Below are 22,682 nucleotides of genomic sequence, written 5' to 3'. Positions count from 1 at the left end.
ATACAATATTATATTTGAATTGAGGTCATTGGTGTAGTCCAGCAGCATCTCGAAGGCATCATGTTGCCACCCCTGAACTAGAGGGACCAGTGATCTGGCATGGTATGTCAGCTTCCTGTGATCAGCGTGGCTTAGGAATAATTGCCGATGCTACTTAATTCCTTTCATTAGCTTAGGAATATTTAGCATCCCAGCCTGCTGCTGTGTATAACCATATATTTCCTGGTACACCCATAACTCTTCCATTGTAATGATTTGTAAAATGGCAAAATGCTTGCTGCTTTCTTCCTCGTGATAAAAAGTTGATTAATAATTGAGTCTTGTGGCACATAAAAAGCAGGTGATAAGAAATACAGATGTTCAGGCTGTAGGAAACAACATATTTCACGCTATTCTGCTGCCTGTTTTCCTAAACGTTCATAACTTACGTTGTGGCTGTGGTTTTACAGCCAGCCGATTTTGGTGCTGTAAATCAGCATGAGAGATGTTCCAGCCATTCTGTTTTAACATCTGCCATGGCACTATTTCATCTTGTTCTGATAACGTGTAAACACTTTGGCTGGGAGTTAAGCTAAAGCGGGCTTGCAGTTTTAATTACACATTATCTGTTTTTGGCCCCACTGATCAGTGCTTAATTGAATGCATGCAGGACACATGAATCTAGACAAAATTTAAAAAATCCTTCCAGTAGCACCTTAGAGATCAACTAAGTTTGTTCTTGGTATGAGCTTTTGTATGCATGCACACTTCTTCAGATACGGAGAAGTATCTGAAGAAGTGTGCATGCACACGAAAGCTCATACCAAGAACAAATTAAGTTGGTCTCTAAGGTGCTACTGAAAGGATTTTTATTATTATTATTATTTTACTACAGCAGACCAACACGGCTACCTACCTGTAACTAAAACATGAATCTAGAATCTTCAGAAATATAGCAAATGAGGAAATTTCCAACCTTGGTATGTGGGAAGGGCAGAGTGGCAGAGGAGTTGAAAGCTTTTATTTTGTATTTTCCTCTGTTGCAGTGCTGTTGCAGCTGGCCAGTGAAGCTTTGCCAAATGACATGACCCTATCCCTTGCATACTTACTTGCATTACCTCAGGTATGTTCACAGCTGAGATGTCTTCAGTCTTACAGTCAAACTTGATGGCTCTAATATTTCACATATTTGCTTGGCTTCAGTCTGAATCCAGAAGTTCATACCCTCCAACATTTCTCCAATGAAACTATGGGCTTCCTATTTCATTGTTGTTGTTGTTGTTGTTGTTGTTACTTTATTTATACCTTATAAAATTTATACCCTATAAAACACTTTGAAAGTGAAGTACCTTTGGTCCGGCCCCCCCCCCCCCAGTTAGACCTGGCAGGGATCCCAATTTGGCCTGTTAGGCAGCTTTCCCAAAGCCCTGCCCACCCACTGCGCATTCAACATTGACCAAGTAAAGACACAGCTGCAAAGGTTGTGATCAGGAGCCATAAAATGCGCTCCCAGTTATTCCTTGGTGCCAAATGCAATGCCGTCTGGGGTTGGTTCTGCTTGAGAGCTCTCAATTCACTATATTCTTTTCCACACCCTCTAAAAATGCTTTTGTTCAGGAAAGCCTACCCAGACATGGAGAAGTTGGGGTGGAGATGAGAAACCCCTGGGGCTCTTTGAAGGGAAAGCTTTTTTTTTCTTTTTTGGTCTTCTAAATAGATGCTTAAAAAATAACAACTTGACATGCCACATCCCCTTCTCTTCTTCCCAGAGTACTTTCTTTGACACTGGTGTCTCTATCTCATCATTCATAAAAACATAGAATTGTAGAGTTGGAAGGGACCACGAGGGTCATCCAGTCCAGCCCCCTGCAATGCAGGAATCTTTTGCCCAACGTGGGGCTTGAACCCACAACCCTGAGATTAAGAGTCACATGCTCTACCGGCTGAGCATTGAAGAGCAACTACTAAAGAGTTTGGTGAGCTTGCCATTGTGATGTTGTTTTAGCCAAGTTAACTCTCTCCTTTTTTCCCTTCCCAGGTGGTGGATGCCAACAAGTGCTTTGAAAAGCAATCTCCTTCTGCTTTATCTCTCCAGCTGGCAAGTTATTACTACAGCCTGCAGATCTACGCTCATTTGGCACCATGTTTCAGGGACAAGTGCCATCCCCTCTACAGGGTCAGTTTTCAGGAATTTCTTTTGCCCATTAGCATACAATATTTTTTTTTAATGTGCTATAAATCTGGTGCATAAGTCAAGCCCAGATCAGGATCAGACCTGTTTTATTCCAGCCAAGTTGCCTATCGCCATTTTAGCTAGTGTTCTATAAACACAGAACTGCTTAATACAATGTTTGCCAGAGTGGGTTATGTGCTTCTTAATTAATATTACCTAGCAGTTATATTTTTTAAAAAAGGATGATCATGAGCGATGCATTACTTTACTATGCAATGTTTTAAAATCAACCTTTTAACCTGTGGATTGGAATGTAGTCGGAGTATCTATTCTCAAAAAATTACCAGAGACAATCCAGGAAATCACAGTCTTGTCAACCTATTTTTGCTACCCTGGGCTCCTTTGGGAAAAAGAGAAATCTAATAAATAATAGTAACTTTTCAGTTTCCTGGAAATTGGTAGGAGAACGAGTAAAGCTGGAATTGTTACAGGTGTAGAAGCACAAACCTTGATGGCGAAGGATCAGCACATTTGTGTATTGCATTCAGCAACTGTGTGCAGTTCTGAAAGCCCCATTTCAAAACAGAATGGTACCCAACTAGAACAAGAGAATACAGAAGAGAACAGCTAAACTGGATTAAGGAGATGGTGCACCTTCTTGCCAATGAAAGGCTGAAAGCGTTTTGCTCAACACTTGATTCCATACTGAGCTCATGAGAAGAGCTGGCTTGTTCTCTCTTAGGATTTTTGTGAACTGCAACATAAGCATACTCCCATAAATGAAATACTTTGGGGCATATGCAGAGTGCCCATCCTCATGCACAGCGGAGCGTGCTAAAAGTACAGAGAAACACCAAATAGTGCTAGGAAGTGTCAGTTGCTGTACTTGGACTGTACAGTGGTACCTCGGTTTACGAACTTAATCTGTTCCTGAAGTCCGTTCTTAAACCAAAACCATTCTTAAACCGAGACATGCTTTCCCTAATGAGGCCTCTCGCTGCTGGTGCCCTTCCACCGTTCGGCTTCCGTTCTTAGACTGAGGCAAAGTTGGCAAACCAGGACACTCCTTCCGGTTTTGCGGAGTTCGTAAACTGAGCAGTTCGTAAACAGGGCTGTTCTTAAACCGAGGTACCACTGTATAATGCAGTTTCAGTTACATTCAGTCTTTCCAGCAGCATGCAGTCTTCTTACAGGGTATGTTCTGGCCAAGGGCAGGGCCCAAGAACAAACTTGCCTTAAACACAATAGCATTTATACTGTAGATTGTGCTGAGTCATTCTCACATGCTCCCTGCCTCATTCTCACATGCTTAACTAGCTGCAGGTGCAGGACAAAACACACCCAAATTAAACAGCATGCCGAAAATAATCCTTTCTTATCCTTTTTCTCTGCGTGCACAAGCCCCCTTATACATTAACAAAATATTACTGTAGAAAGATGTAGTACAGCCCATATAAGATTTAAATTTACAGCTCTGGGGTGGGTGTTTGGAGAAGAAAGCATGGCCAGGGGAAGGACTTTGCAATACGCCCCTGCTTTTCAGTGACTAGTGACCTGCGTTCTAAAACGTGGGTCTGCTGACATAACATTTAAGGCTGCAAGCGCTCAGGCCTTCTGAAACTGCCCTCCAGTCCCTGGCAAAATCCAAAGTGCCTCTTCCTCTTGCAAAGGCACCTCTCCTCCCTCTCCCACACTGCCACCATGGTCGTAATGCACAGGAAAGAGGAAAAAGCATTCCTTCTTGTTCTCGAGTGCTCCAACTTCCCAGCAGTGGCAGGATGCAAGAGGGAAGAGAGGTTCTTTTGCAAAGTAAACAGTGGATGTTCTTTCCCATCACACCGTACCCTAGGAAGATAGGTTCCCCTCTTCCTAATGCAGCGCTACAATGGAGAAAGAAACTCTAAAGAGCTTTGGGGACTCCCACTTCAGAGGAGAAGAGCAGAGAGAGTGCTATGCTTTTCCATCTCAACACTGTGCTGGAAGCAGAGCTTCCTCTACCAGCCCAATGCTGTGATGTGGAGGGAAAATATCCTGTTTTGTTCAGCACAACTTGGCAAAACAGTAGGGGAATTGGTCATATACTTGCCCATCTGCATGCATGCATGCACAATGTCTAGGCACCCCCCACTACTTGCATGTGACCCTTGGGAGGGTTGGCCAACAATAAGTGTGACTTGGCTTGACTTGACTTTATACCCCACCCATCTGGCTGGGTTTCACCAGCCACTCTGGGCAGCTTCCAGCTCATATAAAAACATAATAAAACATTGAACATTAAAAACTTCCTGATACAGGGCTGCCTGCAGATGTCTTCCAAAAGTTGTGTAGTTCTTTATCTCCTCGACATCTGATGGGAGGGTGTTCCACAGGGAGGGCGCCACCACCGAGAAGGCCCTCTGCCTGGTTCCCTGTAACTTTACTTCTTGCAGTGAGGGCACCGCCAGAAGGCCTTTAGAGCCGGACCTCAGTGTCCGGGTGGAACAATGGGGATGGAGACGATCTTTGGCCCAAAAATGTTAAACAACCTTGAGTTACAACCTTGGTTTGATAAACAAGACGATAGTGCACTTGGAGACAATAATTCCCGGCTGGCCTGTGATACTTTCACCTGCTGCCATAGGTGATGTTATTGTTAGTAATTTCATTCTCTCATTGCTGTTGGATCTCGGGATCCACTGTTTACATTCCATAGTGTTTGAAGTGTGGGAATGGATACCAGACACTTTACTTCCGTTCTGTGTGCTTTTGTACTTTCTCTCTTTGTTCTCTGCTTTCGGACGGAGAGCTGCTGCTCACACTAGCTATGTTTGTTGTTTTGATTTGCTGTAAATAAAGAAGCTTTTGCGATGCCAAATGTGCTTGTAACTCATCCGGCATATTTCAAAGTTTTCCTTGTCCATTTAGAATGTATGGGAGGAGGAGTTTTTGGAAGACTGAACACAGCAATTTACCATAAATATACATACCATGGTTCATGACTCAGGGTAGACTCCAGTGTGTGCTGATCTGCTAGTGGACGGCACCTGTTCCTAGACCTGGAGGGAAGCATCTTTCAAGTGATTCATCACACACGTCCCCTGCATTTTAGGAGGATTATAACATGGGAGGAGGAATAGATGATCACTACACATCACTATGTGTACTGCTGACGATTGCTTTCAACTCCAAAAAATACCCATTGCATTCTCACTCCCAGTTGTTAAGACAAGATTATGTAATAAATTGATTAGGAGAATTTAGATTATAACGTCTTGGCTTAATAAATCAAGATGTGAATGAGCCTTTTGGCCTTGTAAGCATGCATATGCTCAGCATGAGTTAGTAAACAAACCAAGGTGTTTCCCATTAGATATTGTTTCCTGTTTCATCGGAACCTGGGAACTATGGTTGCCACTTTTAGAAGAAGCCAGGATAACGAGCCATGGTCTAAGTTGGCTTAATTTTTCATCCTGTCTTGGTTTATTAAATTTAGATATGATCATCTGAATGCAGTCATTGTGTTGGTTTGTGTGTGCCATTTTCCTGTCTCCCTTGAAAGGAAAGTTGGACGTATAATGTTGAACTATGGTGCACTGCTATAAATGCTTTGGGAAAGACTTTTTTTTAGAAATAGGAGCAAGTGTTAGGAAGACCAAAAAGAAGTTCCTTTTTAAAAAAAGTCACTTAAAAAAAATTAAAAATGAAAATTACACAGTCTATTCCTGTACGACGTTTAGACCATGGGTAAGACAGCAATTTTGTTCTAATGAAACTTACTTCTGAGTAGACAGGTATATGGTTGCAAAGTAAGTAAATTTTTAAAGCACTTACTTCCAAAGGAACTAATTTAGTACACAGCTAGGTAATTACTTTCCTTTCTCCATCTTGCTGCAATATGTATATCTTACTTGTCCTTGCCATTTATTTTTCTTCAATTGCCTACAATGGATTTTTTCAAAACTCAAAGCAATTAAGTTCCAAGTTGCCCCTGAGAAAAAACAAGACACCTCCAGACGTTATTTAGAGGGAGTGGAAGGAAGCACACTAATATTTGAGTTCTTCCTTACCTATCTATTTAGAATATAAAGTAGGGAATACCTGATCACAAATTAGCAATCTCTCCATTTTTAACAGTTACCTTGGGGATCTGTTAATCTCTTTACTTTCTATCAAAATGTGCAATGCAAAGCAAATGTTCACTTAAACTACTTTTGCTAATAATGAAGAAATATGTTGCCTTTTGTTAATGTTGACAAATATCTTTCAGCGCAAGTAGATATTGCATTGGTGCCCTGATTTGATTAGCCTCTGTTGTATAAACTTGTTATCTTGCAACGCCGTTTGTGATTAAATGTCTACCCTTCCAATATTCTCCTGCAGGGCTTGCCACGCCTTCTGCTAGCTGATGCACACTTTTTAAAAATTGGAAACACGACATGTTTACACACGCAAAAGGGCCTTCTTTTAACATATGTAAAAGGAATCCTAGAGCCCAGTCTAAGACACTCTTTTATAGCCTAAGAGCAAACCAAAGGGAAGAGGTGTTCTCACTCCCAAGCCAAACCCCCAGGCCACCAAGCAGCCAGTAGATTGGCTTCCACAGTGAAGCCTGGGCTCTGCCATGTCTAGACTTAGCCCCCAAGGTAGACTGTTGCTTGGTTGTAGCCCAAAAGTGCAGACTCTCCATGTGTTCCTGTGTTCCAGGGACAGTCCCGGATTTACAGAAGCCTTCCTGGTTTCTAATTTGATCCCAGAATGTCCCACAATAGCGGTGTCCCTATTTTGGAGAGTGTGGAGTTATCCAGCCCCTGAGCCATCTGAAGGCAGCCTTGTATTGGGAAGGTTTTTTAATGTTTTATTATGTTTTTATCTATGTTGGAAGCCACCCAGAGTGGCTGGGGCAACCCAATCGGATGGTTGGGTATAAATAGTAAAATTATTACTATTATTAATTATTATTATTATTATTATTATTATTATTACTACTACTATTATTATTACTATTATTATTATTATTGAATAGGATGTCCTTATTTTTATCGGAGAAATGTTGGAGGGCATGCAAGGGTCTCACCCACCTACCAGCCCCACACCATTCAGCCAACCACAGCTGAGCTCCCTAGCAGGAGAGGACCTTTTGTCAATTTTTTAGCATGAAGTCAGAGCTATACTCTTCCTGAGAAGAGCTGCCTGGGCAGACCTGCACCTGGAATGAATGAAAAATCCAGTCGTGCTCAGTGCAGAGATGCACCAAGATTAGCCACTTCTGGCAGAGGGAGAAGAGGCAGGGCAAGACAGTAAATCGTGCAGAGGAGTAGTTCATCATCTCTCCATGGAGATTTGCCTCACAGGAGCCTTTAGTTGCTTCCCCCTCTTCTAAGCACTGTAGTGTACCCTGCAACGCAGTTTAGGAATTACTGTTCTACTGCTTTAAAAAGAGGGGGCATTTCTGTGTACATGTGGCTTGAGCACATATACACCATTCCCCCCAAGTATGTGGACCCCAAGTCTTGAGGGTCCAGACCCCACCGGATCTCCCCATGGCGGTGGAGGGCCCCGTAGGGCCTCACAGCCTCCTCTCAACGTGCATGCAATGCAGTGAGCCTCCCCATTGGTGCATGGAACTCGGCACCTCTGCCTGCATCACGGTGGAGTAGTGCGAATGTTGGACCTTGGAGAGCCAGTGTGGTGTAGTGGTTAAGAGCAGTGGACTCGTAATCTGGTGAACCGGGTTCAATTCCTCGCTCCTCCACATGCAGCTGCTGGGTGACCTTGGGCTGTCACACTTCTCTGAAGTCTCTCAGCCCCACTCACCTCACAGAGTGTTTGTTGTGGGGGAGGAAGGGAAAGGAGATTGTTAGCTGCTCTGAGACTCCTTAGGGTAGTGATAAAGCGGGATATCAAATCCAAATTCTTCTTCTCCTCCTAAAATACAAGTGGGTGGCGGCTCTGGTAGTTTTAGTCCAGCAACATCTGGAGACTCAGAAATTCCCCCATTCCTGGTAGAGAGAGGGAGGTTTTCATCTCCATTCCAGTCCGGCTTCCGCGCTGGTCATGGGACTGAGACGGCTCTGGTTGCCCTAACAGATGATCTTCGTAGACAGCTGGATCGAGGCGGGTCGGGGCTGCTGATTCTTCTAGATCTGTCAGCAGCTTTCAACATGGTCGATCACGAACTCCTGGCCTTGCCGACGTGGGGATCCAGGGCACAGTCCTTCAATGGCTGCGCTCGTTTCTCTCTGGTCGGGGACAGAGGGTGGCGCTTGGGGGGGAATTGTCATCGCGCCACTCCTTGGTGTGTGGAGTGCCTCAGGGTGCGACTCTCTCCCCAATGCTTTTTAACATCTTTATGCGCCCCCTCGCCCAGCTTGTCCGGAGTTTTGGGCTGGGCTGCCATCAGTATGCTGATGACACCCAACTCTATCTGTTGATGGATGGCCATCCTGACTCGGCCCCAGACACACTGATCAGATGCTTGGAAGCTGTGGCTGGATGGTTACGTGGGAGCCGGTTGAAGTTAAATCCTTCGAAGACAGAGGTCCTCTGGCTGGGACGGGACGATATGGGATTGAGGGGGCAACTCCCATCTCTTGCGGGGGTGCAATTAGTGCCAGCACCGTCCGTTAAGAGTTTGGGTGTAATCTTCGATACCTCCCTCTCCATGGAGGCGCAGATTGCAGCTATTACAAAGGCGGCATTTTTTCATCTCCGCCAAGCTAAGCAGTTGGATCCTTACCTCTCTCGCCCTGACCTAGCCACTGTGATCCACGTGACGGTCACCTCCAGACTGGATTATTGTAACTCGCTCTACGTGGGGCTGCCCTTGAGACTGACCCAAAAACTCCAGCGGGTGCAGAATGCCGCAGCGAGACTCCTTACGGGGTCTTCGCTGCGAGATCACATTCATCCGGTGCTATACCAGCTGCACTGGCTCCCGGTGGAGTACAGGATCAGGTTTAAGGTGCTGGTTTTAACCTTCAAAGCCCTATACGGCCTAGGACCCTCGTACCTATGGGATCGCCTCTCCTGGTATGCCCCACAGAGGAACTTACGGTCTTCAAATAAAAACATCTTGAAGGTCCCAGGCCACAGAGAGGTTAGGCTGGCCTCAACTAGAGCCAGGGCTTTTTCGGCTGCGGCTCCAACCTGGTGGAATGCTCTGTCACAAGAGACTAGGGCCCTGCAGGACTTGACATCTTTCCGCAGGGCCTGCAAGACAGAGCTGTTCCGCCAGGCCTTTGGTCAGGGCGCAGCCTGACTCCCTCCTTTGGCAATCTTTACAAAACTTTAGTTTATGGTTGCCATCAATTTTGATTTTAATTAATTTTTATAATGTTTTTATAATGTTGTACTACTTTAGTGTTGTTAGCCACCCTGAGCCCGGTTTCGGCTGGGGAGGGCGGGATATAAATAAAATTTATTATTATTATTATTATTATTACTATTATTATTATTATTATTATTACCTGCTGGAGTGGAAAGTAGAGCAAAAAAAGAGGCACTCCCTTGCTAGCAAGTAGCAATGATGTGCCTACGAATTCCTAAGTCCTGAACTAAAGCTTGGTGATATTTCCCAGATTGTTTCATCAGGCCACTTAAAAATGTCATGGGATGAAGCTTATTTGATGAGCTTGGTTTGACAATTCCAAATACCAGCATGTGTTTTGTTTCAACCGATTCCGCAGGCTGACCCCAGAGAATTAATTCAGATGGTCACGGAACACGTTACCCAGCGCAGCCGTGCAGACTGGCCCGAGGAAATAGCCACTCTGATTAAACACCTGCAGTATTACAACGAGCGGCTCTTGGACTTCACTCAGGCTCAGATTCTTCAAGGCCTCGGCAAAGGGGTGGATGTGCAGAGGTTTACAGCAGATGGTCAGTACAAGAGGGAAACCATTTTAGGTCTGGCTGAGTAAGTACAATCTACTCGTCCATTTATTTATTTATTTTAACGTGACATATTTAAATTGCAAATCGGGAGAGTGAACTTTCAGCGGCACTGACCTTTAGAAAGCCTTATTCGTCATATCGCTCGGTTTGCAAGGTTGTTTTTTAATGGGATTCCTCACACCCCCACCCATAGTCATGTTTTGTCCAGCTGCGTGGATCAATAAATAACAGAGTATTGTTCCTCTTTACCCTCTTTCATGGGCTCTAGTAGCCAATATTCCATTATTTGAGACCCCTTGGCCAATAACACGTTTTGAACTACACAATGGTTCCCCCCCACATACACACTTCAGATGTGTGTGTATCTTGTGTCTTATTAATGTAGATTCACTTGAGTGTCTCTTATCATTCATATTATTTATATATTGTTATTTATGCATGTAGCACTTTACGAAGATTGAGAGACTCCCAAGAGGCTTAAAATCGTAAGGCACAAGAGAAATATCGTAGGAATATATTGGTTATTCTCTTACATGTTTGTTTCAGTCCCCTTGTGGCTTTCTCTACATGGGTTTTAGCTTCTTTATTAAACTAGAAGTCAAGTAGCTTGAAAGGCATAGAATGGTAGGTTTCAGAACCTACAGTGCTTGTGAATCCTTACGCATTTTTTAAATTCAGTGTTAGTCAAAGTGGTGCCTTCTAGATGCTTAGGACTGCAGTTCCCACTGCCCCCAACTAACAGGGCAAATGATCAGGGATGATGGAAGTTGTGGGTCCACAACATCTGGGCGGCCACCCCTGTTCTCACCTATTTTTCTTGTGCTGCAATCTCAGGTCCAGGAAGCTTTTGTTTTCCCTTCAGAGATAGGCAGCTACTTGTGGTCACAACTCTGATACAGTGGAACCTCGGTTCTCGAATGTCTCCATTGACGAACGATTCAGAACCCAAACGCCGAAAACCCGGAAGTCATTGCTTCCATTTTCGAATGCACCTCAGAAGTTGAACATCTTCTGCTGCGTGTTTTTCCATTTTTTCAATGGACTTTGCCAACCGCCCATTGATCTTCGGTTTTCGAACATTTCAGAAGTCGAACGGTCTTCCAGAATGGGTTACTTTTGAAAACCGAGGTTCCACTGTAGAGAGTCCAAAGATAGTTGTCCTTTTTTAAAAAAATATTATTATTACTATTATTATTATTATTTAAACATGTGTACCACCCTTCATCAAAAGATCTCAGGGCAATTAACAGAATAAAATAGAAGATAAAGCACAGTAAATAATTAAATCAAAACAACAACATAAAAACCCACCCCCCTTCCCACAGATACATTTAAAAGAATGTAGAATGTTAATCAGCCATAAGCCTGGTTAAAGAGGAACAGTCTTGCCTGGTGCCTAAAGTTGTATAATGAAGACACCAGCCGAACCTCCCTGGGGAGAGCACCCCGCAAATGAGGAGCCACTACAGAAAAGGCCCATTCTAATGTTGTTTTCAGCTTTGAGCAGGGGAATGTTCTGAACTATAGCTTTAGTTATTCACAAAATGGTTATCAGCAAGGCCACCAAACCCTCTGAAAAATGCTTGGCTGTCTGGGGCTTGGTCACACCTGATACCTTCCATGTTGCTTAGCATTCCTTGACATCACATGCTCAATAAGAGGAATTGTGAGATGGGGAAAGGAATATGAGTGTTTATGCCCTGGAGGGACTTTGATAACAGTTAATAGTTCACGTTGCAATTTCATGATTCTTCTGTATTAAACTGATGAAGTTTTCATGCTCAACTACATAAATAATGCCCTATGGTTCCAAACAGCAGCCTCCTTTACTCTTAATAAAGAAATTGATGAAAAGTGAGTGTTGCTTTTCCCCTTTTATTGTTTTTGAAACCTCTCTCTCTGTGAATTCATCACTTTCTAATATATTATACTTTGGGGAGAAATGAAAGATGGTGAAATTATTGCTGTTGGGCCTGCTTAGGGAAATAAGACGTGCCAAAAAGTGATCAGTTTTCTTCCTTAAACAGTTCTCCTTTTGATTATATCCTAGAAGCCTAATCAAACAGGTTTCCCCCCCATAATGTATTTTATTGTTTCTCCTTAACAGAACCCTTGAAGAAAATGTGTATAGGATAGCTCTTTCCTTGGCACAACGGTACAATGTCCCGCTCTGGGAAGTTTACATGACACATCTGGAATTCCTTTTCAGTGACAGCGGGTAAGTCCAGCAACTCATTCTACTTTGCTTACCATTATTGCTGAGAGCCCAATCGGGATTTAGCCGAGGCAGAATTCAAAAATAAACAAATAACACAGTGCAACAAAATAGAAAACGCCCACAGCAGACATGAAGAAATCCTTCTCTCCCACCATGAAAATAACATACAGAGGCTAACCAAACCTACCCTGACATAGTTGGGCATATGTTACCCGAGGATGCAATACCCAAATCATTTTCAGCTCCATATGTTATTAAAGCGTACCACATTTCCATAAAGTCATTTTCCGTCGCTATCGATTTAGTGCTTTTGTTTGGTGAGCTTTCCCCTAAGAATAATTGCCCAAACCTTCTGTTTCCAAATAGTCAAGTGTAAATTATCCAAACCTTTCCAGTTTTGAGCAATCAGTTGTCAAGTCGCAACCAGCAGAAATGTGATCATTTATTTGTGTTGAAGGTTCTTTATTTCATCCTTGAAGATCATTAATAAAGCTAATTGTGGAGTGCATTGTGCAATCTGCTTCGTGATCAAACCTATTTCCTGAAGTACTGCAGCCCAAAAGGTGCAACCAGCACCAGAGATCCACCATATCTGGCACATAATCCCGATATATCTGCAACCCCTCCAGCCTAACAGTGAGGCCTGCGCATTAATCTTATTGCATCTTTGTAGCATCAGACACCATCTATGCAGGGTTTTAAAAGTATTTTATCTACTTCAAGCCAATACAAAGTCACACTCTTGAGCCAGCTGAGTATTGAATTTGGTTGTTGGCAATGAATATCATAAACACCTGTAGCCATTGCTTGAATAGAAGGTACTATTTAGTGGCTGGTAAAAACAATGTATTTGCATCAAAAGTGGGTGCTGGCATTCTCCATGTTGAATTCTAAAATGCTATTTAGCATTTGGTTAAAAGTCTAGGATAAGGTTTCCCAAACTTGGGTCTCCAGCTGTTTTTGAACTACAACTCCCCTCATCCCTAGCTAGCAGGACCAGTGGTCAGGGATTATGGAAATTGTAGTCCAAAAACAAATGGAAACCCAAATTTGGGAAACCCTGAACTGGAATATTGGCTTGGTGGTAATCAACATGGGTTTAGCTAGGCTTGATTGTATTAAGCAGTATCTGATGGTGTTTTGTGTCACTCTTCGCTAAAGCATAACTGGTGGTCCATAATTATGATATCCTGAATGAGGATTAACTCCTGATACCACCTTTGTTTTAGTTTGTTGTTCTAATCTATTTTAGTGTGTTCTTAGACATTGTTTTATAGTTTGTTTTGGGTTGTGATGGGGTTGCATTAGTTTATTCCTCTGTTGCAAGCCACCTTGATTGTTATTTTGCCTTTTGGCAAAAATATTCATCACCCATCATCCAGCACCTGTCTATGTAATGTTCAAGATGTGTTCACATGGTTTAATTAAACACACACACACACACCAACCACCCAACGTGTTTACTAGGTATTGGAGTGAATTTTGCAGCAGTAATGAAACTTTGTCCAGAAGCATTGACAATAGGATGGATATTTAAATGCTTAACCTTGGAGCAGAAGCCTGTTATGCCCATAGCACAAACAAAATCCCTATTGGGCAAAGCAGGCGACCTAAGGAAGAAAAGATGGGAGTAGTTGGTGAGGAAGGGAAGGTAAGCTGAAGCAGTACCAGGTGGTCACCCCCAGAAGAGGAGGAGGGAGCAGGGAACACACAGAATGGTGATGGAGGTGGCAAGGGCCTAGGGGTTGGAGGCAGATAGCAGCCAGCCAGCAGATGAAGCCTAGAGGGAGGAGGGGGCTTAAGGAAGGAAAGCTGAAAGCAGATTAAGGAGACACAACCGAGTGAGAACTGTGAAAGCATCCAAATGATTGAGCCCATATTTGTTAAGGGGGGAGGAATCAACTCCCTGCTAATTTTGAGAAATTATAGCTCTTCGATGCAAAAAAACTATTCACCTAAGAAAATGTGTTGTTATTTGTTTGTTTGTTTCTGTTTTTGTGTAATGCATATTTCTAAGAATGTTTTCCTGCTCCATTTTGGATTTTTCTTTCTGTTTTGTGCTTATTCTCCCGGTGCTTTCGTTCCAAATTGGTTTACTTGCCAGAGTAACTATTAAAAGGGTGTGTGCGGAAAGATGCGTTTGCGTGATATATAATTTCAGAAGGCTGCAAAACATCAGCATATTATGAGTTAGCTTGAAAGCTTGATTTTCCCCCTTAAAAAATCATGTCAGGGAAAGAACTTGAATACCCACCTCGATGAGAGATTTGGTAAAATGTAATTATGAGCAAGCAACTTAAACTTGAGCTTTTGTCACTAAAAAACATACTCTTAAGACTAATACTTGTTATAACTGTCAGTGGGAAAACCTGTTCATAATTTAGTACCTCTTCCCTTGTAGACAACAGTCTGCAATTTTACTGGCAGTACAAAGTAACACCCTTCATGAAAACCCTGCCATGCATAATCTTGATGTCTCAGCCTCTACTACAACGTTAGAATGTGGAATTTGCATGATAGCTATTGACTTAAGGTGGGAGACACAGGAACTTGTGCCCTGTTCTTTGCAATGACCAAATTTGTTCCATTACCCTACACAGTTTATCCACAACTGCTATAGAAGAACGAGCCCAAAGTCTTGGCCTGTTTGAGACTTTGAACACAATTCCTGAAGCCTTTCATGAACATATGGCCAAATATGTATACCCGACTATTGAAGGCAGAGATCATCAACGTTTGCTGTATTATTTCACACTCCTTGAAAATTGTGCCTGTCCTGAACATGGGAAATTAGCTATCAAGCCCGAAACGCACATACGCCTGCTGAAAAAATTCAAGGCAGTTGCACCAGGTACACAAAGTTGACATTTTGCCTTTTACATTTGTATCTGCTAGGCTCATTCCTTTTTTTCTCATTCGCAAAATGTGATGTTGGTCCTCACCTCATTGCAAGAGGGAGGGGCGCTCTGTTGCAACAGCAAAATGTGATGTTCAGATGGGTGTTCATGCATCTAGTATATGCTAAATATGATATTTTATAGCAGTTGTAACATTTATTTCTCGGGAATGTGCAAACACATGAAACTTGCTATATCTGTATTATGCTTAAAACTTGAATTAAGACTTGCTTTTGCTCTACATAAACCAAAGGAATAAATTTCAAACTTACCCAGAAAAAAAAATATTTGTGTTCCCTTGCTTTTGTGTAAGATGTTTATGGATCATACTTAGTAAGTAGGTGTCAGCCTCCTTTGTATATTTTAATGTGCATCAAATTTATGGGGCAGTGGAGTGATAAAATTCTAAGAAACTGTATCAATATGCGCTCATGAAGGCAAAAACGTCATATGTTACCTGCTGGTTGGTCGTTTTGAAATAGATCTGGTGAGATTTTGGAGTTGGAGAATGGACTCCTTTTTAAATACTTAATTTTGTAACAAGAAACATTTATTGCTATTGTTTGTGTCAAACTAGGCTTTATATTTTGACATATATGTGCTATTAGACAACATATGTGTAAAAAATAAATATGAAAACAGATTCAAAGATTCTTCTCTTACTATGAGTACAAAACAAAAACTGAAGCTATCTAAAACAATGTTAGGCTTTTGCTTTGTGGAAGCGCATAAAATAGTTGTAAATTGGTAGCCTGGGTGGAAACTGTGAATTGATAACACCAGTAAAGACTAAATCTGTATCAATCAGCTTTGCCTTAAAGGAGAGGGTTTCTGCTCGTTCAAATCAGGACCCCCAGTTTTTGCCAATTGCTCCTACTTTGTCCCCTCCAGAAATCTGTTCCTGAAAGTTGTGGACCTTCTGGAGCAAAATGAGATATGACATGAAGGAGTGCAGGGGCATTTGAGAAAATTGTGTGCTATCCTTTGCACAAGCAAATCACTTTCTGCTAATGCAACTCCTCTGGATACAACCTGGGGGATTTTCTGAATTTGTGAAAGTTCAGCATTAAAAAAGAAGAATCTATACACACACACACACACACACACACACACACACACACACACATATCTGTGTGAGGACATGTTACATATATGCAAGTGTGGAGGGGTAGGGAGGGACCTAGATGCGAGTAGCATTCAGTTGTTATATTTCTTACCTGCCCTTCACTAGCTCTAGAATCAAATCAATGGTTTTGCTAGCATTCCCCTGCCTTCTCTTACGCTCCCTGCCCCGTAAACTCCAACCAAACCATACGCAAAAAAGCAAAACCCTGAGGCTACAGTCCTGTGCATGCTCACCGTTGAACATGGTGGGACTTCCGTGTAAACGTATGTAGGTTTCTGCTGTGATCCACCTAAAACAGACTAAATGGCAAGCGATCACGGGAGCATCCATGCAATGTTGGTAGCGATCAAGCTGATTCTTGTGAGTCTTTGGCATTCCTGCCTTCGCCTTTTTAATGCATGTTTTGTTCTTTAAGTGGCCCTTGCATAACACAGGTTTTCATTGCCAGATGCTGGGAGTTAGTGCTAGCAAGGAGGGATCTTCCTGCACTGCTATTAGATCTCTGTCACCCATAGATAGCGGTTCTTATGTTTAAAATTAGAGTTTGCTAGTTGCGATGCTTTTATTTAACGATCTAACTTAAGGACTTCTGCTCATCTCTTTCCACTGTTAGGTCTCAATTACAAAAAACTTACGGAAGACAATGTGAGTCCCTTGGAAGCTTTGAATCCTGTCCTCACAAGTCAAAACATTTTATCCATTTCCAAGCTTGCTCCTAAAATCCCAGAAAAAGATGGAAGGATGCTTTCCGCAAGCTCTGTCTATGCCATCTGGATCAAAAAACTCTTCTGGGATGGGGACCCCCATCTTATTAAAAGAGCTCCAGAAACCATGGCTGAATGGTTGCATTCATATGATATCTGTGCCAAGTACTTTGATAGACTCCACCCAGGAGATATTATCAATTTCATAGATGAAATTACTTTTTCCTCAAAGGCTGTCACCAAGGTAAGTACATGTTTACAGCTGCATTGTGTAAATTCAGATATTTCATCTGAAGCGTTCAAAAGCTTTGCTTCTCACTGGGATATGTATGAAGTTCAACTTTTTAATTGGAGTATTTGCTAATAACTTAAATTACAGGGCTGTGTGTGTGTGTGTGTGTGTGTGTGGTATATATATATATATATATATATGGTAAACAGAAGAAATGTATTATATGAATGTAGTGTGTGTGTGTGTGTGTGTGTGTGTGTGTGTGTGTGTTAAACAGAAGTAATGTATTGGCACGTCCCAAACTCCAGGTTCATGCAGATTTCTGCTGGTTCTAAATATTTTTTATCATATGCTATATAGTCTGGATGCTTGGAATATTGGGTTGTATGCAATTGCACCCGTCCATGAATGTAAGAATCCCCCACACTAACTTTCATGCTGTTGGGTGAGAGTGAGGTTCCCCCAATCCTCAGTGGCAGAGTTTCATTGGATGCAGGAAGAAGGTGGAATTGGATAAAATCACTCCCCTTATGTCAGCAGAGGGATCAGGAGCCCTTCCGAAAACCTAAATAATAGCATTCAATTCATTATGCAGCTATGACCCCTCAAAGATGATTTTTCAGTTGGACTTTCAGAATAACATAGAAACATCTATCTTGGATTAGTCACAGAGGATTCCTAACAGCCTATTATGTTAGTTGTGGAGCTAAAGGGTTATGCAAATAGCCAAGGGGGATTTGTCCTGTTTTTTAAGCAAGAATTTGAATAAACTTTTCACTTGTGTGCTTCCTGTTCCTCCTCTAGAGAGCAGTAGCAAAAAGCAGTTTAGAAGATTCCAAATTAGATTAGCAGCAGCTTGTTATATTATCTTAACTAATGGTGATTAATCTACCTATTGTGTGTTTGAAACCATGGTTTATGAAGCTGGTTTGCTAATAATAGAAAAAGCGCACTTCAGATAAGATGAAGTTTAGGGTTTCGGTGGTAAATGGAAGCAAAAGCTTCTGAGTTTCTCTTCATAATAATAATAATTTAATTGCTTATACCCCGCCCACCTGGCTGGGTCTCCCCAGCCACTCTGGGCAGCTCCCAACAGAATATTAAAAACACAATAAAACACCAAACATTAAAAACTTCCCTAAACAGGGCTGCCTTCAGATGTCTTCTAAAAGTCAGATGGTTGTTTATTTCCTTGACATCTGATGGGAAGGTGTTCCACAGGGCGGGCGCCACTACCGAGAAGGCCCTCTGCCTGGTTCCCAGTAACCTAACTTCTTGCAGTGAGAGAACTGCCAGAAGGCCACACTGAAGGAGGGGAGGGGAGAATATGAGCCTAAGTCTCATTGTGGCTTGTTCTCATCATTCTAAACTATGGTTTGGTATGATATCTGAAACACAGCCTTTGTGCAAGAGCACCATTTTCAGCTACCGTATAGAACCCGATTGAATGCAGTTGATAAGAGTGTGCAAGCTGGTAGCTTGTCCCTGATAATAAAGCTTAGGAGTGAAATTTCATTTATGTTTCAAATCAGTTGCCTCCTGCTCATGTAAAAGAAGGCTGCATATGACCCTTTTTATTCAGTTTGGATAGTGGGAGCAGATATCCTTTACCCTCCTCAAAAAAATCAAAACCCTTTCAAAAAAGGAAATTGCTTTTCACATATTTTGCAAAATGCAGGCAATGATGAACTGTAGCATTATCAAAACGTATTATCACTAGGCAGAAATGAATGTACAATTAAAGCCCTAGAATTCTTCTTTTAAATGGACTAATCTCTGCTTTCAAGATCATTGTGGCTTCAGAGCATGGCAAACACTTTCACTATTCTTCAGCATCCAACGGAACAATTCAACTGTGTGCATAATGCGGCCGTCTGCATCACTTTACCCTGATTTTGAGCATTTTAATGCACAGAGAAGACAAGGGAAGGGTTGGGAATGGTTTTCCTTAAAAAATAATGGATATGTTAATAAAATATATTTTGCATAATATGTAAGCACCAAATCTGGTTTCTTATGCTTGAAGTATAATAAGGATTTTTAGGGCTGGAAACCAGAGATCCCATAATTGGAACTCTTCTCCTGAAGAGCTCCCACTAAAGGAAAGGGCATGATCTCCCCACAGTTTTCCCTACCCCTTGTGTCTCTTGAAAGCTCTTCCAGAGGATGGGCTGACCCACTGGAACAGCATGGGAGCTGCTTTGGGGGCTGCAGGTGAAAAGGGAGACTGGCAAGAAAACCCCAACCTGTCCCAGTAGGAGCTCCCCCTCGAGATCAGCTCCTTCCATGAAAGGAAGGAAGCCTCTTTTCCATTATCTCCATGCTCTGATGCAGGTCATGTGAACTCCAGGAAAGCTGTTTTCTCCTCCACATAAATGGTGTTCAGTACAAAATAGCAGCTGGTGTGGTTTTTTAAAGGGCAACACGCAACCTAGCACCTGCTATCCAAATTGGGGCATTGACGAGGGGTTGGTTCCTATGTACATTTCCAAAGAGTGGTATTAAGCCCAACGCTTGATTTTCAGCAGTGCCACTTAATGCGTTTATCAAGTGTGCATGTGTGAACCCAGGGAACAAGAATGCCCTCTTGATTACGTCTGTGCACCTTATCCTGAAGATCAGGGGTCAGCAAACTTTTTCAGAAGATCAGGGGTCAGCAAACTTTTTACAGTCCACTGTCCCTCAGACCTTGTGGGGGCCGGACTATATTTTTGGGGGCTGCTTACTTGTGTCTTGCAAGCAGCAGGGACTGGCGGTGGCAGAGGGACGATGAGCAGCACGCGAAAGGGCTCCAGAGAGGGGCTGCTTAAAATGGCGGCCGCTCGAGTGCTGCTGCTGCTGCTGGCACCAACAAAGCCCAGACCCCTTCCTCCTCTAGGCAGAGCGGGGAGAAGCCAGGAGGAGGGAGGGAGGAGGCGCCGGCGCCGGCACTGTGTGAGGCGGAGGGAGGGAGAGGGAAAGAACATGCACGCTGGCGATCCACACGGCAATTCCTGGACAGTCCACAGGCCGAATCCAGAAGGCAATTGGGCCTGATCTGGCCCACGGGCCTTAGTTTGCCTACCCATGCTGAAGATGTCCCCAAGAAGTGTTCCCATGGCTCCTGCACTTTTGAGAGCTTGTCTGTAAGCGTTCGTACACAGGCAGTGCAATTGTATATGTGTCTACTCAAAACATATGCGCCCCACTGAGCTTAAAGGGGGCTTGCTCTCAAGTAAGCGTGCCTTTTCCAGCAGAAGCGTGGACAGTATAAATAAGAGTGAGGACCCTTTATGTAGTGTCCACCCTGACTTAGGAATCTTGCCTGGAACTGACAGTAACATTTTCCCACTTCTCTCAGACATTTTATTCTTAACTTTCTGCTGCTTGGTGGGTTTTTATGAGAATACGCAGCGGGGCAGGGGGTGGTTCTTCATTTGGGAGATTTAATGTATGATCATTTTTATTTGTTTGTTTACTTTATAACCATTATACACCACTTGATTATAAGAAGTGGGGGGGAGCCCTCAAAAGTGTCTACGAAAAGATAAAACAATGAACATTAAAACGTACAAAAACTTAAAATACTAAAACAGATTAAAATTCAAGCCAACTTCCGAAGCATCTGGGTAAGCTTGTCTAAACAAGAATTCTTTTAGCAGACGCCGAAAGGAATACAGTAACAGTTGTGCTTTAATTTTTTATGTAACTGCTCCATTTGTACTGTATACTCTGCTCTGTGAATTAAGTTACTGTGATAATGTTTTGGTACGAGGCGATGAACGAATGAAACAAACACATTCCATGTGTTTTGCAGACCCTTTGTTATACGTGCATAGTTCCTTGGCCTTGGCCTTTGGAACGAGTCAAGTTATTTGCAAGCTAAATAAATAGTTATGCATTAGCTTATGGAAAGCGCGTTACAGCACTCCGCGTGCTAAAAACACCACATAAAAGATGAAGACAGCCCAATGAAGTACATGAACTGGAATTTATCATGCATATTGGGCATTCAAGAACTATAAAGCCTGAGGATAAATGGGCCAGTGGGATAAAAACTCAATTTCTCTTTCTCCAGGCCAGTGGACACACTGCGAATGAATTAAAAATAAGTCACCTTGTAGGAGGTATACTCAAGAGTAGCTTGCCCTGCTGTTGAGGATAGTTTATGGTTCAGGACTGACGTCGTAGCTGAGAAATGCTATTTAATATGTTGGTACCTTTCTGGGGCAACAATTTCTCGCTCACAGTCGACGGACACGTACCTGTGGCACGCCGCAGTCCATCACCTCACCTGAAACAATGTGGTTTTGTGAGGTGGTGCATCCAATTCTAGGAATATAATGGAAGCCGCATTGTGTAATTGGCTTGAAACCACTGTGCGCCTTTGAGGTAGATTCATTAGAAGAAGAAAATGGAATTGTACAGGCCTTCTGCAGCCTTTCTGCTTAGTCACCCTTTTCGACATGAATATTTAACATGAATATTTATTTTTTTATTTTTAAAAAAATCATCTTGCAATGAGAGTGGAAAACTTCCAGCTGGTAGCTTCAAATGAATTTTTGAAACCATTTAAAGCATATACAAAGTTATGCCTCAAGATTGTTACAGACTATAATGCTTTAGGAGAGGAAGTTATTTGTGTTGGTTCTTTTTTAAAAAACGAAGACTTTTAAAGTTAGATAATGGAATCGCTCAAGAAGATGTAGGCGTGACAAAAGAACGAGCTAACATGGGATTAGAAACTTGAAAGGAACGGCTCTTTTTAACTAACAAAGCTGCTCTCTTTCACATTTTCTGTTATGTTTAACACATTCTTGTCCTTTAGAAGCAAAGACAATTACCTTAATCAGTGTTTATGTTTTGCTCAGCTACTCATTTGTATCCAGATACACCTTGCATTGCATGTGACAATTTATGATGAAACGTGCATTATCTTTTCTCAGCTGTCGGTTGATTCCCGGGTAGAGATGACGAGGAAGGCTATTAAGTCAGTGAAACACATCGCCGAAAAAGCTGGGAAAAGGTCCTCTGAGGGAGACCATGCAGAAGACATGCCTGGCAGGCAAATCACTTATGAAGATGCTTTGAGTCACCTACAGCAATCTCTTGCACACCTGGAAACACTTAGCCATAGCTTTATTTCTTCCCTTAAAAACAGTGACCAGGTAAATGATTTTTTAATGAAAAAAACTGACCAAATCAGTGTTACAAATAATAATTATTTGCGATGCTGAACACACACACACGCGCATTTCTATAGGCTTTCTCAGAAGAATGGGTTGGCTCACTGGCAGTATCATTTTGGGAAACAGTTTTTAGATATCTTATATATTGTATGTTTATTGTTGCAAGCCACCTTGATACTACTTAATGTTTAGCAGTCTACTCTTGGGCCCAAATAAATTGGTAACATACCTGCATGGTTGATAAGTCATCTGCCTATACAGCGAGGGAGGGAAGTATTTGATTCCCTGCTAAATTTGCCCGTTTGCCCTCTGA

The 22,682-nt window shown here is 42.4% G+C and overlaps 1 protein-coding gene across 2 annotated transcripts in view; it reads left to right on the top strand.

The window, feature by feature from the left end:
• The window catches only part of NBAS (NBAS subunit of NRZ tethering complex), a 175,590-nt gene that overhangs the window by 120,797 nt on the left and 32,111 nt on the right, over positions 1–22,682 (top strand). For both annotated transcript variants that reach the window (XM_081856655.1, XM_081856654.1), the window contains 7 exons: positions 1,026–1,102; positions 2,018–2,155; positions 9,817–10,046; positions 12,132–12,242; positions 14,843–15,093; positions 16,879–17,213; positions 22,127–22,348. In XM_081856655.1, coding sequence (XP_081712781.1) covers positions 1,026–1,102; positions 2,018–2,155; positions 9,817–10,046; positions 12,132–12,242; positions 14,843–15,093; positions 16,879–17,213; positions 22,127–22,348 — 1,364 coding nt within the window. The remainder of the gene's footprint in view (positions 1–1,025; positions 1,103–2,017; positions 2,156–9,816; positions 10,047–12,131; positions 12,243–14,842; positions 15,094–16,878; positions 17,214–22,126; positions 22,349–22,682) is intronic.

The sequence above is a fragment of the Podarcis erhardii genome (genome assembly GCF_964252035.2).
Source record: "Podarcis erhardii genome assembly, chromosome: 3".
In the NCBI taxonomy this organism is placed as follows: domain Eukaryota; kingdom Metazoa; phylum Chordata; class Lepidosauria; order Squamata; family Lacertidae; genus Podarcis; species Podarcis erhardii.
The sequence above is the reverse complement of the archived record's forward strand: the minus strand, read 5'-3'. Positions and strand labels throughout refer to the sequence as shown.